Source organism: Ochotona princeps, chromosome 8, assembly GCF_030435755.1.
Source record: "Ochotona princeps isolate mOchPri1 chromosome 8, mOchPri1.hap1, whole genome shotgun sequence".
Classification (NCBI taxonomy): domain Eukaryota; kingdom Metazoa; phylum Chordata; class Mammalia; order Lagomorpha; family Ochotonidae; genus Ochotona; species Ochotona princeps.
The window spans coordinates 4,519,758-4,532,593 of NC_080839.1; the positions used below are offsets into that span (position 1 = coordinate 4,519,758).

At 49.4% G+C, this 12,836-nt stretch overlaps 1 protein-coding gene across 3 annotated transcripts in view; it reads right to left on the minus strand.

Annotated features, from left to right (window-relative positions):
• The window catches only part of NCK2 (NCK adaptor protein 2), a 154,217-nt gene that overhangs the window by 31,085 nt on the left and 110,296 nt on the right, over positions 1–12,836 (minus strand). For 2 of the 3 annotated variants that reach the window (XM_058667448.1, XM_058667450.1), the window contains exon 3: positions 9,107–9,348. In XM_058667448.1, coding sequence (XP_058523431.1) covers positions 9,107–9,332 — 226 coding nt within the window. In that variant the 5' untranslated portion in view covers positions 9,333–9,348. The remainder of the gene's footprint in view (positions 1–9,106; positions 9,349–12,836) is intronic. The other variant, XM_058667449.1, reaches the window with a different exon arrangement.

Below are 12,836 nucleotides of genomic sequence, written 5' to 3' on the forward strand. Positions count from 1 at the left end.
ATCCATAAAGGAGAAAAGCTCCTGGGACACCTGACTCCTGAATCAGTGTAAGCACTGGCTCCTGCTCACATCGGGAACAAGGAACCAGGCAGAGTCTTCCGGAAGTGAATTCCTGCGGGCCAAGGAGAAACCCAAGCTCAGTGATGGAGTTGTTCTCCCATACTCCAGTACCTACCCAGCAGCCGTGTGGGTGGGGCCTGGTACTGCCAGGGCCACACAGGGGTCAGCCACGTGCATTGCCCCTAATGTGAACTAGCAATTCCCGAGATCGTGTGTTCCTGGGCACATCAAGGAACTCCAGAATCTCACCGCCTCGTCCCCCCCCACCACCCGACCACTCATCCCTGGAACAATGAAGCTATTCTGATTGCCTTCTTTCAGTTGTTGTGGTGACTGAAGGAAAAGGCACGTGAGTACCCAGCATCGTAGTATCTGGCGTAAGTGAGGCACTCAAAGATGAATTTTCACTGCTGTCCATCCACTGGAAAGCTGCACAGAAGAATTAGCAGGGGCTGGGCTGGGATGGATTTTCAGGAGGCTGAGCTTTTTGTTGAGCTTCAAGGTTGGAACAATATGCCTCTCTTCTCAGTAGGAAGGATGGGGAGTGGAGATGCCATGAGGCCCAAGTACCTGCTCCCAACCACCAAGAGGTCTCTTTGGGCTTTCCTGGCAGTGGAAGGCTGCAGTGATGGCTTTTAACTGCGGGAAATTTGTGTTTAAGTCACTGTCCTGGATTTCTCTCTGGCCTTATGGTGGCTTCCTGGTTCTTTGCACTTTTAGAGCATAGCTATACACTTTAACTGCGCCCAAAGCCAACCATCTGCAAATAATGTGCTGGGTGGGTCCTCTCTAGGTCACAGATCTCTCCTAGGGATTGAAAACGCCGCATTCATCCTTACAAGGGACATGAAAGAATCTCCAAATGGACAGGAAGCCTGAGGCAAGTCCTCCAGGCAAGAGGCTGCCAACCTGGCTGAGCTCCTCAAGCGCTGCCTTGGGGGCCCAGATGGCATCACTGATGGAGTGCCAGACCCAGTTCCCTGAAACAAAGGCATCATGTACGGTGGACTTAATGTACCCTGTCCAAGTTCATGTGTTGGAAACTTAATTCCCAGTGCATCAGGGTTGAAAGGTGGAGTTTTTATGAGATGACTGGGTCATCAGGCCAGGAGGGCCATGCCATTGCCAGAATAACACCATTACCGTTGGATGCTTGAAGCATCCTCCTCCACTGACTGACTGTCTGTGCCTCTGAGTCAAACCACGCTTGCCTGGTGGTTCAGTCACTCCTCCCACTTCCTACCTCTCTCCCACATTCCGCAGGTGTTCAAGCTCTACAGCATTCATCGCTGACTCCCGAGGGGTTTCCTGACACCTGCTCTCTGCTGGGTTCAGGGCTTGCAGTGTCATCTCTGGGTCACCCTAGGCTTCATCTCCAGCTCCACTCCACCCCAAAACACTTTGTTGCCTCCAGTCCCATCCGCAAGACAGGATGAGGACACCTACCATACATGCAAAGAGACGTGGGTACAGGTGCAGTCATCTTACTCCAGGTTCTGGGCTGGTAGACAGACAAGCATTTTAAACGCAAAAACATGTAGAGTGCACAAAGAGATAAAACAAAAATATCATTTTTTAATAAACAACAGACACTTCATTCTGCCCAGCAGTTGGCCTCTTTCATGAGGTAAGGGATGGGAGCTGCAAAGGCGCGACCCTCCCTGGGAATTGTACGGCACCACCACCAAGTTCCACATGGAGCTCAAACTTGGGTCCCAAATAAAACAGGTGCATCCCAGGAAAAGTGGGGTGCTTTGATTGACAAATGGGAGGACAAATTACAAAAGGCACCTTTCAGGGACTTCCAGTTCAGAGACCTAAACTATCCCCTCCCTTCTGAGTCCTGTGGAAATCTTTGGGGTTCCCTCTTCTCGCAATCAGGCCAGGGCCGTCACAGAGTAGGGATTCCCCGGCACCCCTGCTGACTCCGACCTGGCTGGCTCCCTGCAAGTCCTTGGAGACACCCGTGGCTTGCGGCCTTTCGACTTCCTGTAATGGAAACCCCACTTCCCATCTTTCTCCACCAACCCCAGAGGATTCTTTACATGAATTACTTCATCTGGTTCTCAGAAGTCTCACGCAGCAATCACTTATCTTTTTAGACAGATGATGCAACCAAGGTTCACAGCTTAATGGCTTGCCCCTAGTCACCCAGAAGCCTGGTGCTGAAGGCAGGGGATCTACCATTCCAGGGCTGTCCCTGCTAAGCACAATGCCATACTGTTATCCGAACACACAGGTGAAGAAAGTGCACAATTTAGCTCACTTTCCAGTGAGACAAGCCTTGATGAAATTATTGGTTGAATCAAGTTGGTCTTTGTGTGCCAATTATTATTGCCCCAATCATATTCCTACCTTCAGAAAACCAGGGACTGAATCAGATCTTTCCTTCATATCTCAACCTGATGCAGTCACACCAGAGCAGGCTGGCACGTCTGATGTGCTCATGCCCTGGCTCGTGGTGGTGATCCTGACTTCATCTACATCTTACTGCAAAACCTTCGCAAACTGTTTTCAAAGGTCACTCCGCAGGGAATGCATTAGGAGGGATTTGCAAGTGATGGAGAGGCCTCAGCCTGCACAATAACCAGGTTGCAGCATTCATCACCCACTTTCATTTCAGAGCTGAGGGGCTCTGCTGTTGCTCGGACCCTGAGGGAACACTCATAGCCACACGTGTCATGAAGTCTCATCAGCTTTTGAACTAAGCTCCCATCTGACAGTAAAAAACAAACCACTCCTTTTCCTGACCCACCTGAGACTGCCAAGACGATGTCCCATCATCCCAAACCTTCGTACATGTTTTCAAAAAACAAGGACATTCATCAAAATCAGGAAGCTTACACGGGTCCATTTGTATTTTGCTAATCAGACCCTAGTTTTTCCTCTGTAAAATAAATAATCTGGATTTGCTAAAATTGCCTCTGACACTCCAAAAAGTACCACCCGAGTCCAGAACAGAGTCCCATCAAACACACAGAGAGGCCCAGCTGTAAATCTGGACGATCACCCCAGTACAGCGAAACACTCCGGCCTCCAGCTGTCACCCCTGCTGGGTCTCCGACATAAGACGCATTTCTCATCTATGATTTCCAACAGTAGTAAGGCCTGGGTCTGGGTTACATTATTTTGCTATTAACCCACATGTTTTCAGATATTCAAGCACCTGGCTTGACAATTTTACTACCTGTACCTTCCAATCAAAGCCGACTGGGTGTGTTTGTGTGAAGCGCAGGTTCAAGAGGCCCTGGTCTCTAGTTGGAAGCCACTGAATTCCTCCTGCACGGAGTCAGGATGCTTTATTGCTGGCAGGAGACAGCTGGTTGGTAAACTTCAGCCTGGCGTATGAACTGCAAATGATGCTCTTACGATGTGTATGCACGCTGACCTGCAGGTAGTATTCTGTAACCCCAGGCAAAGCCTGCTTTCTCCTGCTCCGTTCTGTGATGCTGAGACCCCGGCCCCCGCACTCCCTGCCAGCTACTTCTTGCAGCCAGTGTACAGAACCCATATGAAGCCATATTGAGCCTAAGATAAATAATGGGAAAAAGAAAAAAGAAACGCAACATCCACAGAGAAACTTATTTTGTGCTTTAGAACAAACACACACATATATATATTTGAGATTATTCGCGTCTCCCTCAGAGAAGCATCTGTATGCCTCACTTTCCTTTTTAAAACAGTCCAACATTGTCAATGTGGAGATCCCATACCAGACTGGCTGCCTGGCCAGAGCCCCGTCGTTGGGGGTTCTGTGGGCCCTTGCTCCCCTCACAGTGAAGCAGTGGAGGATCTTCCAAGAGGAAACCTGGCAAAAAGTCAAAGACAACTCAGAGTGCCTAGCAGGTGGGAGGAGCAGGGATTCCCTGCTGCAGAGGCAGACGGGGCCTCCAAGTCTCCTTCCTGAATCTGAGTGTGCTCACCTCTCCTGCCCTCTGCCTTCCTTAACCACAGGTTCTCCTTAGCCCTGCCAAAGACCACAGGGCACCCTGCTCAAACCTTCGACTAAGCGCGATCACCCAGACGGGGGTTCAACTTGTGGGCATAGCTATGGAGGCTTCCATCTTTAGCCCCACCTATCTCTACTTGGCTTCATCGTCTAACTGCAACTCACAGGGGCTTCACATTTCAGTAACACCATGCTACTGGCCATTCTGGGACACAGCACAGCCACACAGAACATATAAGGTCCCCAAACATGGACCTCGTCTATCCCGACAGCCAGGACAGAGGCTGATAGTGTGCGGCAAGGAACAGCAGCGTCATGCCTGGTGGTGGCTTTCGTGAATCAACACTTGGCTACGGCTGCCTGGCAGTCTTCAGTCACCAGGCAGGCAGAGCCTGGAGCTCACCACCTGTGTGCAGGGTCCTCCCTGTCTCTTCTCCACTGCTCTACTTTCCCACTGTAAGCTCGGAAAAGTAGCAATCTGACAGCAGTTATTTCTTCCCTCCTCCCAACAAAAAAGCAACACTGAAGCCAGAGTTGAAGATGTGGCACTTTCATGACCCATGCTCTAAAAGCTTTTCTGTGGTGGTGGTGGTGGTTTTGAGTCTATTCTTCCAAGCATACGTTCAATTATCTGGGCACAGAGCTTGTGCCCCAAACCAACCAGTTGTCGGGGGGGCCTCCCCCCCAAATGATCATGAACTTGACTCCTCATGCCAAGGATTCGCTTTCACTGCTTTTGGATCACCTGTAACAGAATCACACTCATAATTTTTAGTGTCTTTGATCAGCTCAGTGCCAAAGTCAATCCTGGCATAGAGTGGCCCCTAAGAACCTGAGTGTCACCCACAGGAGCCATTCCTTCCCAACTGCCCCAAAGCATTAGCTCAAACCAGTGCAAAGGGTGTTTCCCAGCAGTGAGCAGCGGGGAGCCTCTTTCGGCTGTTACCTGGAACCCCACAGGAGAGGCTCTCAGGGATACTCCCTGGCCTTCAGGATGCTCATGGGAAGGGACAGGACACTTCTGGCCCCAGAAGACTCCAGGGTGCAGTCAGCAAGGGGCAGGTATGGCTTTGAACAAACCCTCCCCAGGAGAAGAAGACTGAGTTTCAAACAGAACTGTAACCTAAGTCAGCTCAAGGACCTCCATTAACTACTGAAAAGGGAGCCAGGGTAGATCTGAGCTGGTAGCATAGAATACTAACAAAAGCTGGTCTACAGCAGCTTGAAGGGAAATCTTTGAAAAGTGCCTCTCTGGGAGCAGCTGCCCTGTTTCAAAAGAGTTGGCAGAATGTTTCTGTTAACACCCAGTTGGCATGATTGGCTAAGTCAAGCTACAGTGTCAGGGCAGATCACAGTCCAGGAGCTCCTGAGCTGAGCACTGTGCCATCTGAGTCCCTTGCAGCACAGAGTGGGCCCTAGTGGGGCAGAAACGGCCCCTGATCCTGGCTCCTCCTAACCCTCACTACTCACTCCCTAAGCTCTCTTGGCCTACTCATGATCCTAGGTGGAATAAGCAAGGGCATGTAGCATGTAAGTGTTGTGCCCAAGCAAGAACAAGAATGTACAACTTGGCTAGATGATCAGTCATGAAAGGTGACAAGCCTTTTCTGTTGAGTGAATGGTCATTCTGTCAAAAGCTCTGCTTCCTGTAAGTCACTTTAACACAGTACATTGTCCCCTTCTGTGCAGCAAACGAGTACAAGAAGCTGGGAAGCCTACAGCATCTAGCGATGGGGACGTATAAGCCTGTGGCTTTATGGAGAGACCAACACTATGTTAACCCAAGCTGGACATTCACGAGGGAAATTCAACTATGGATTTCAGAAGTAGGTGCATTAACAACACAGATGACGCCATCATAGCGTAAGGTACCCAGGGCTGCTTTTTGGTCTTGTTTCCACTCTTTCTAATACACAGTACAAATCATTCCTACTGACTGCTCAGCTGTCCAAACACAGTAATTTCGGCACCACACTAGTGACAACTAAATATGAGGTCATGAGTGTTCTGGCTCCAGTGATTTTTAGCGAGAGAGAGAGTAGCGGGAGTGGGTTATGCTGTGGTCAGGGATTCCCACACCCCACAGCAGACTGGCTGGGATCAGGGAGACAACAAATGCTGGTCCTCGTCCTTGGGTCCTGGTGTCCAGGAGAGAGCCACATGGAGCTACCAGGTTCTAACTTTGCCCTGTAACAGCGCTGGCTGGACTTTGGGGGAATGAGCTAGTAAATGGTTCATCACCCTCCCTCTCCCTCTCTCTCTCTCTCTCTCTCTCCATTTCTTCCCCTACTATCCCTCCTGTCACTTTGCCTCTTAAATAAGTAAGTAAGTCTCCTAATGAAAGAGAGGCCAGTGGGAGGCAGAAACAGCTAACAGAAAACCACTCACCTTTCGTGTCTACAGGTTTGACATGGACATTGGACTATGAAGTCATCACCACAGAATGGTGGTTCCCTGCTCAGGGCTGGAGCCTCCCCTTCCATTGGATATTGCTCTACAGGTCAGCAGAAAACGGTTCCCTCTCTGCCCAGAAATGCAAGTTCTCAAGTAGGCATGACAAGCACAGTAAAGCAAATGTTAGTACTAAAGATACAAGACGCTTCTCCCTGACGCTGAGTGTAGCCCACCAAAACCTTTATGCTATGGATACCCACTGCTACTAAGGGACTGGGACACACACACACACACACGTACAGATGCAAACACACACAGGCACATGACATATGCACACAGACACAGGCACTCACCCCCTACCCACTGGCTCACTCTCCCAATGCCTGCCTGAGTGGAGGTTAGGACTGAAGCTAGGATCTGAGGACTCGATTTTGGTCTCCCACCCAGGGTAGCAGAGGCCCAGTGGCTTCAGCCCTCACTGCTGCCTCCCCGACTCCACATCAGCAGGCAGCTGGAGGGAGAGGCAGAGCCAGCGCCTGAACTCAGGGGCTCTGACCGGAGAGGCAGGAGTCCCACTGCAAGGGCCAAACACACGCTCCCAAACATAAAACACAACACCGTAGAACAGAACAACACTTATGCACTCTGCTTTTATAAACCAAAGCTTAACAGAAGTGTTTTCAAAGACTCATGCCTCTGAACTGAGAGTGAAACCTACAAGACAGCTGTGATGGCACAGCACGGCAGAGGAGGCAGCTACAGACGTAACTTTGATTCTATTTCAGGAAGAGATTTCTAACAATCTCTGCTTCCCAAACACGGAACCATCCAACTCCATATTGGTTCTTGCAGAGTGGGGTGGCCATCCATCTGTCGGGATGGGGCAGCAGGCCCTGTGAGGGCTCCAGTGGGAGCAGGTCGGTTGGGCCTGTGAGTCTCAGAGGACGCAAACACCCTGACCACAGCTCCCAGGAAACCCACACACCATCCTCATGTTTCTTTGAAAATCTGAAGAAGAAAAGCAAAAAGCAACAACCAACTCCAGGGAACGGCTGGATGACACAGAGGGCTTGTCTGGCCTTTGATTGCCTATGGATTTCTGGGCATTTCATGTTTTATTTAAAAAAAAAAAAGTACAAAAAGAAGGCCAAATTAAGCCCACAAGATTCAGCAATCAGAAAAAGAAGGTGCTCCGAGCGGGAACTGGAAAACTGAGTACCAAGAAACTCAGGCCACCTTACAGTGCCGTGGTACTCACGCTAGCGCCAGACTTACAGAGGACAACTGTGCTGCAAGCAAGTGCCACTCTTGTGCAAATAGCTAAAAGGCTCAAGAGGTGGCAGATGGAATCTCGACACTGGGCTCAGGGCCTCTGCCAGCTGTGACCTGATGTCATCCGCCCCAAGTTCTCACCTGATCAAGAGAACACCCTCACCTGTGAGCAGAGACGTGCTACTCCATCGGCAAAGGCTTCACAAGGTTTAGAAGAGAGAGCTGAGAGTTCTCTAGACTACATAAAACAAAAGAAGCCCATTTGCAACACTCCCCACGTTGGGCGGTGTCATTTTTCAGGTTTTCTCTGTCACAAACCTTGTTAGTAAAAACATAAAAGGGAAACCTCAGTCAGTAGCACAAAACATGATCACTGTGGCTTATTTCAGGGATAACCTGGCAGTCTTGGAGACAATCATTCCACTCTCGTAAGGAGGGAGCACACGTCCGACGTCAGCTCAGAGCATTCACTCTCAGAGCCTCTGAGGCCGTCACTGCCGCCCACTCTGTGAGCCCAAGAGGCACGCACAGAGGCAAGACTGGACACAAGTGACGTCATGCCACTCTGGGAGAATCTCCCATGACGTGACTGCAGGGAAGAGAAAGGCGTGGGAGAGAAGCCGACACTGCACGGCACAGTCCCCACCAGTGTGCCCTCTGGGGTCCCAGCTGTCACCTCAGCAGACAGCATCCAGGACTGGGGCTTGAAATGTCATCAATTTCAGAAGGGAAATGTGAGCTGGCCATTTCCTTCTCTATGTGTAAAGTCCAAATGGATGGGATTTTGTAAGATCTGATCGTGTTGATGATACCAGTGGGAGTGGAAATGCCATTTCAAGCTCTTCTCCAATTCTAATTGAAGGAGACAGACACCTTTGTAGGCGTCCACAGCACACAGAAGCATCAGTTTACGCAAGCTTTTAAACTCTAAAATCCCCAGGAAATGACAAACTATCTCCCCATGTTTATCTCTTAATGCTCATCAATTTTCCAAAAGACCTCTAGGAAGATGTCAACACTCAAATGACCACTAGGACTGGCCTGTGTCCTGCTGGCTGAGATGCCAGCCAGTATATGTGCATCTTGTGTTGAAGTACCTGGGCCTGATACCTGGCTCTGGTTCCAGACTGCAAATTCCTGCTAAGGCAGCCCCCACGGAAGGCAGCAAGTGAGAGATCACGGAATTGGGCCCCCATTAGCCACTGGGAGACCTGGAGTGAGTTCCTGGCTCTTGGCTTTGACCCAATTTCTGGGCCTGTCTCTGCTTCTCAAACCAGCAAAATCAAAATCCAAGCTGAACAAATGCCATGAAAAATCAGAAATGGAGATTGATCAGAGAGATGACCAACTTGCCCTTGAGATGCCCAGGGCCTCCGCACTCCACAGAGAGGCGGCTGGGCCGTGACCTGGGCCCGGAGTGGGGACACTCACCCAGCGTGTCCTTGAGGTTCTTCACGAGGGAGCCCTTCTTGAGGCTGTTCTTGCGCTCCACGTAGTTGGATGGCACATAGCCCGTTCTGTTGGCCGCGTTCCGCACTCGCCACCACGTCTTGGAGTCGTCCAGCAGCCACAAGCGCTCGTTTTTCTTGATGTCCAGCTCCTGGTCCTGCTGAGCGGTGTAGTCCCACTTGGCGATAACAATAACTTCTTCTGTCATCTTTCATGGAGTCCTTCTGTCAGAAAAACATTTGGAGAGGCTCATTAGAGAGTGGTCCAGCCCTCCATCCTCAGCCTCAGACATTAGCCAGTGGCAGCTCCCATGGCTGCTCTGTAACTCAAGCTCTCCTGGGCCCGAATCACTCCACCTCAAAGCGACTATTTTTTTCCCATCAGGCTTCAGGAGCATGTGTAGTAACAGCAGCCCTAAAATCCAGATCCCACCTTACCGAGAGCTGTGCCCTGGAATGCCTGTGAGCTCCACGAAGAGCGAAAACAAACTTTTAACCAAGGATCACAATAGTGCAAAATTCAATGTGCTCACTTAAGGGAGCTGACGTGTGTACAGCCATTTCTCAGGATGAGCCGAGTTTCTCAAATGTGCTTAATAAACACAAGATACACAAACCATTCCTGAAAGTTAGAATTCATGGAGTACTGACACCATGAGTTATCCTGGATGAAACAAGGAAATCGGTTGGAAACACTGCTGAGATCTGAGTGGTAACGGCAAAGCGCCAGTGCTAATTTCTGTGTCCACAACCTGCTAAACGTTATGTGAGAAGTAGGGGAAGGGTCATATGTATGCTGCCTACTATCTCCTCCTTCTCTGTAAATACAAAATTATTGCTGCACACAGATCTACACCAAAACCTACCAAGGTTATTCACAACAACTTCATCCACAGCTGCCCCACCCTGGAAGGAACCCAAGTTAGTATGTGAATGAACTGGAGAATATAGATGATGGAGCACTACTCAACAATACAATGTCATGAGCTGTAAAGCCATGGAACAACCCTGGGGAGCGAAAGAAGCCAACCCAGAAAGACTGCCCACAGTACAACTCTGACAAAGCTGCCAGTCCAAACTCCACCAGGTTGGCTCCTCAGGATCGTCCACCCAGTGGGCCTCAGCCTTGTCCTTCCACATCCCTCTCTGCCCCACTCAGCCTCAGGAAGATTCCTGCAGAGTTGGTCCAGCTGGACTCTCTGTCCCTTGACCACGTGGTCAGGTTCCTCTCCCTCCCTGCCCTCGCCACCTCCTGCCCTGTCGCGTCAGGTCATCTTCACCTCCCTTCAACAAGAATCCTGTTGGGTCACCAGAATCTCCCATAGTCCTGCCACTCCTCTTACCAATTTTCTCTCCACTGATCAACCCTACTACACAACTATGACAGGAGTTTCCTATTTAAAAAAAAAAAGTCTGCCTTGCTGTTCAAATGCCATGAATAATTATTTTCTTTAATAGCTCCAACTATGAGACATTCTGGAAAAAGCCAATCTATGAAGACAGTAAGAAGATCTATGTTTGCCAAGGGCAAGGGAGAGAAGAGACGAGTAGACAAAGCACACAGAATTTTCAGGGCAGTAACAGGGCTCTACTTAACTTTCAAATGACAGATACACATCACAATACATTTGTCAAGGGTTCAACAATGTACAACAATTAAAGTCAATGTCACCTAAAATTTCTGCAAAGCAAAAGTTCATCAAAATAGCAATGAATCTGGTATACTCTGTAGCTAGTGAAGTCAATTTTAATAGCAACAGAGTAAAACTGTACCTGATTAAACAGAAGCCAGACAGTTATCAACTACTTCATCAACTCCACACTCTTCAGGCAGAAGATGGACCAGTGTGCTTGCAGCAGGAAAAACAAGTATTCACTCCTTCAATGGACCACACACCTCCCCCAAACCAGGCACTGATTTCTCTTGACCGTAACACCTTTCCTCCCCAGCACAGAGCGGGTCTCATTATGGTAAGGGATGATTCCAGGATTACAGAGGTGTCCTGGAGTGCTGACTCTACGGAAACATGCACACCATTCTTAAGTAACATGACACTTCCTTCTAGAAGCGGAAGATGCTTATACATAATGCATGTCCTCCTCTTTCGTGAATTAATTTCCAAACTCAGAGATAACAAACCTTTGGGGAAGGAAGAACTGCTCTGTAAACCTTATGACTACTGCACGCACTTTACAAGAGGATACTGGTGACACAAAACTCATTTTACAACCGGAAGTAATGGTGTTCATCTACTTTCAGAAAACCTCAAGTCCATACCCCCTAGCTTAATCACCGGTCAGCTTAGGCTTCTGAAAGGCCAATTCCTAAAGAGAGGTGATGGGCAGCAATAATGGGCATGGGGCTTTTGGATACCAGGGTTGCTGCCTCAAAAATTTCCAATTTTTTAATTTTTCAAACAAGAATAGCACCTGCCGAGATCTGGCCAATGAAAGCTCTACCAGCTGCTCTGCCACACACACACAGAAGTCACATAAGCAACCAGCTTGCCGCGGTCCACTTGGGGGTACAGAGAACATCACACAGGAGCTAAGAGGCCTGAGCTCCAGCCTTCTGTCTCAGCACTTCCAAGGGTTCTCGGGATGAGAAGCCTCTCACAGCTGGCCAGGCAGAATTTCAGCGCAAAACTAAATCAGAGGAAACAGAGCCATGGGCACCTCTTCCTCCTCATGGACTCTTCCCTTGGTCCCACGGGGAGTTCTGTGGACCACAGTAAAGTTGAATGGGCTCAGTTCAGGAAGGAACTTTGGTACTCAACACCTGCCACCGTGTTTCATCATGACAACACCTTTCTGGGAGGTGTTACCTTCTAGGACATGAGGAACGCGGAAACAAAGTGACTTGTTTAAGTCAGTCACTGGAGCTGAGCCCAGGTCTGACTCCCAATACCGCACTCAAGTGCTCACTCAAGGGATGGCTTTGGCAAGGGCCGCCAGGTGTGGTCCATGTTCCAACAGGCTTTTTCCATCCCAGGAAACTAGGTTCCTTGCCCTGGCAAGTATTCAAAGTTCCTATGCACATTAGGGAATGACTGGCTGTTCTGGGCCACACTAATAGGTTTTAGCCCTATTCCAACTGTTTACCATATCCTATCAATAAAAACAAACAAAAACACTTCTGGGGGCTGTTTCTGAGGTCCACGCAACCAACCACGGCCACAAGCAAGTGAAGTCGGCCAATCAACCACTTCCTCATCCCACATGAATATCAACCAACCAACCCTTAAACAGCTCTAACTTTTGAAACTTGAGGAATTTTGGAAGCCAAAATTCTTCGCAGGAAAGCCAAACTCTTTGCACAGGAAACTGATTTAGCAGTCTGTCTCTCAGTTTCTAATTCTGATAAAGAGGCAGCTTCTTCATTTACATAGCAAGGCTGGGTCATTGCCCCCAGGGACCCCAAAGCAAGGGGGGGGGAGACACTCCCAGCCCCCAGCAATGCCACTGCCCTGTATTGAAGCAGAATTTGATCTTCATTTTCTTGGCCCACACAGATTGGAAAGGCCATTCTGAAAGGCATGCATGCTGGGAAAGAAGGGTTGAGATTTCCCCCCACTGAGGCATCAGGAAGCTGCTTCTTGGGAGTCCAGCAAGAGAACACGGTCTTTTCACTCAAGAATGATGTGCTACCGTGCACATGACGGACTGGGAGAGGAAGCACCTGCAGATGCCTCATGACTCCACAACAAAGCAGA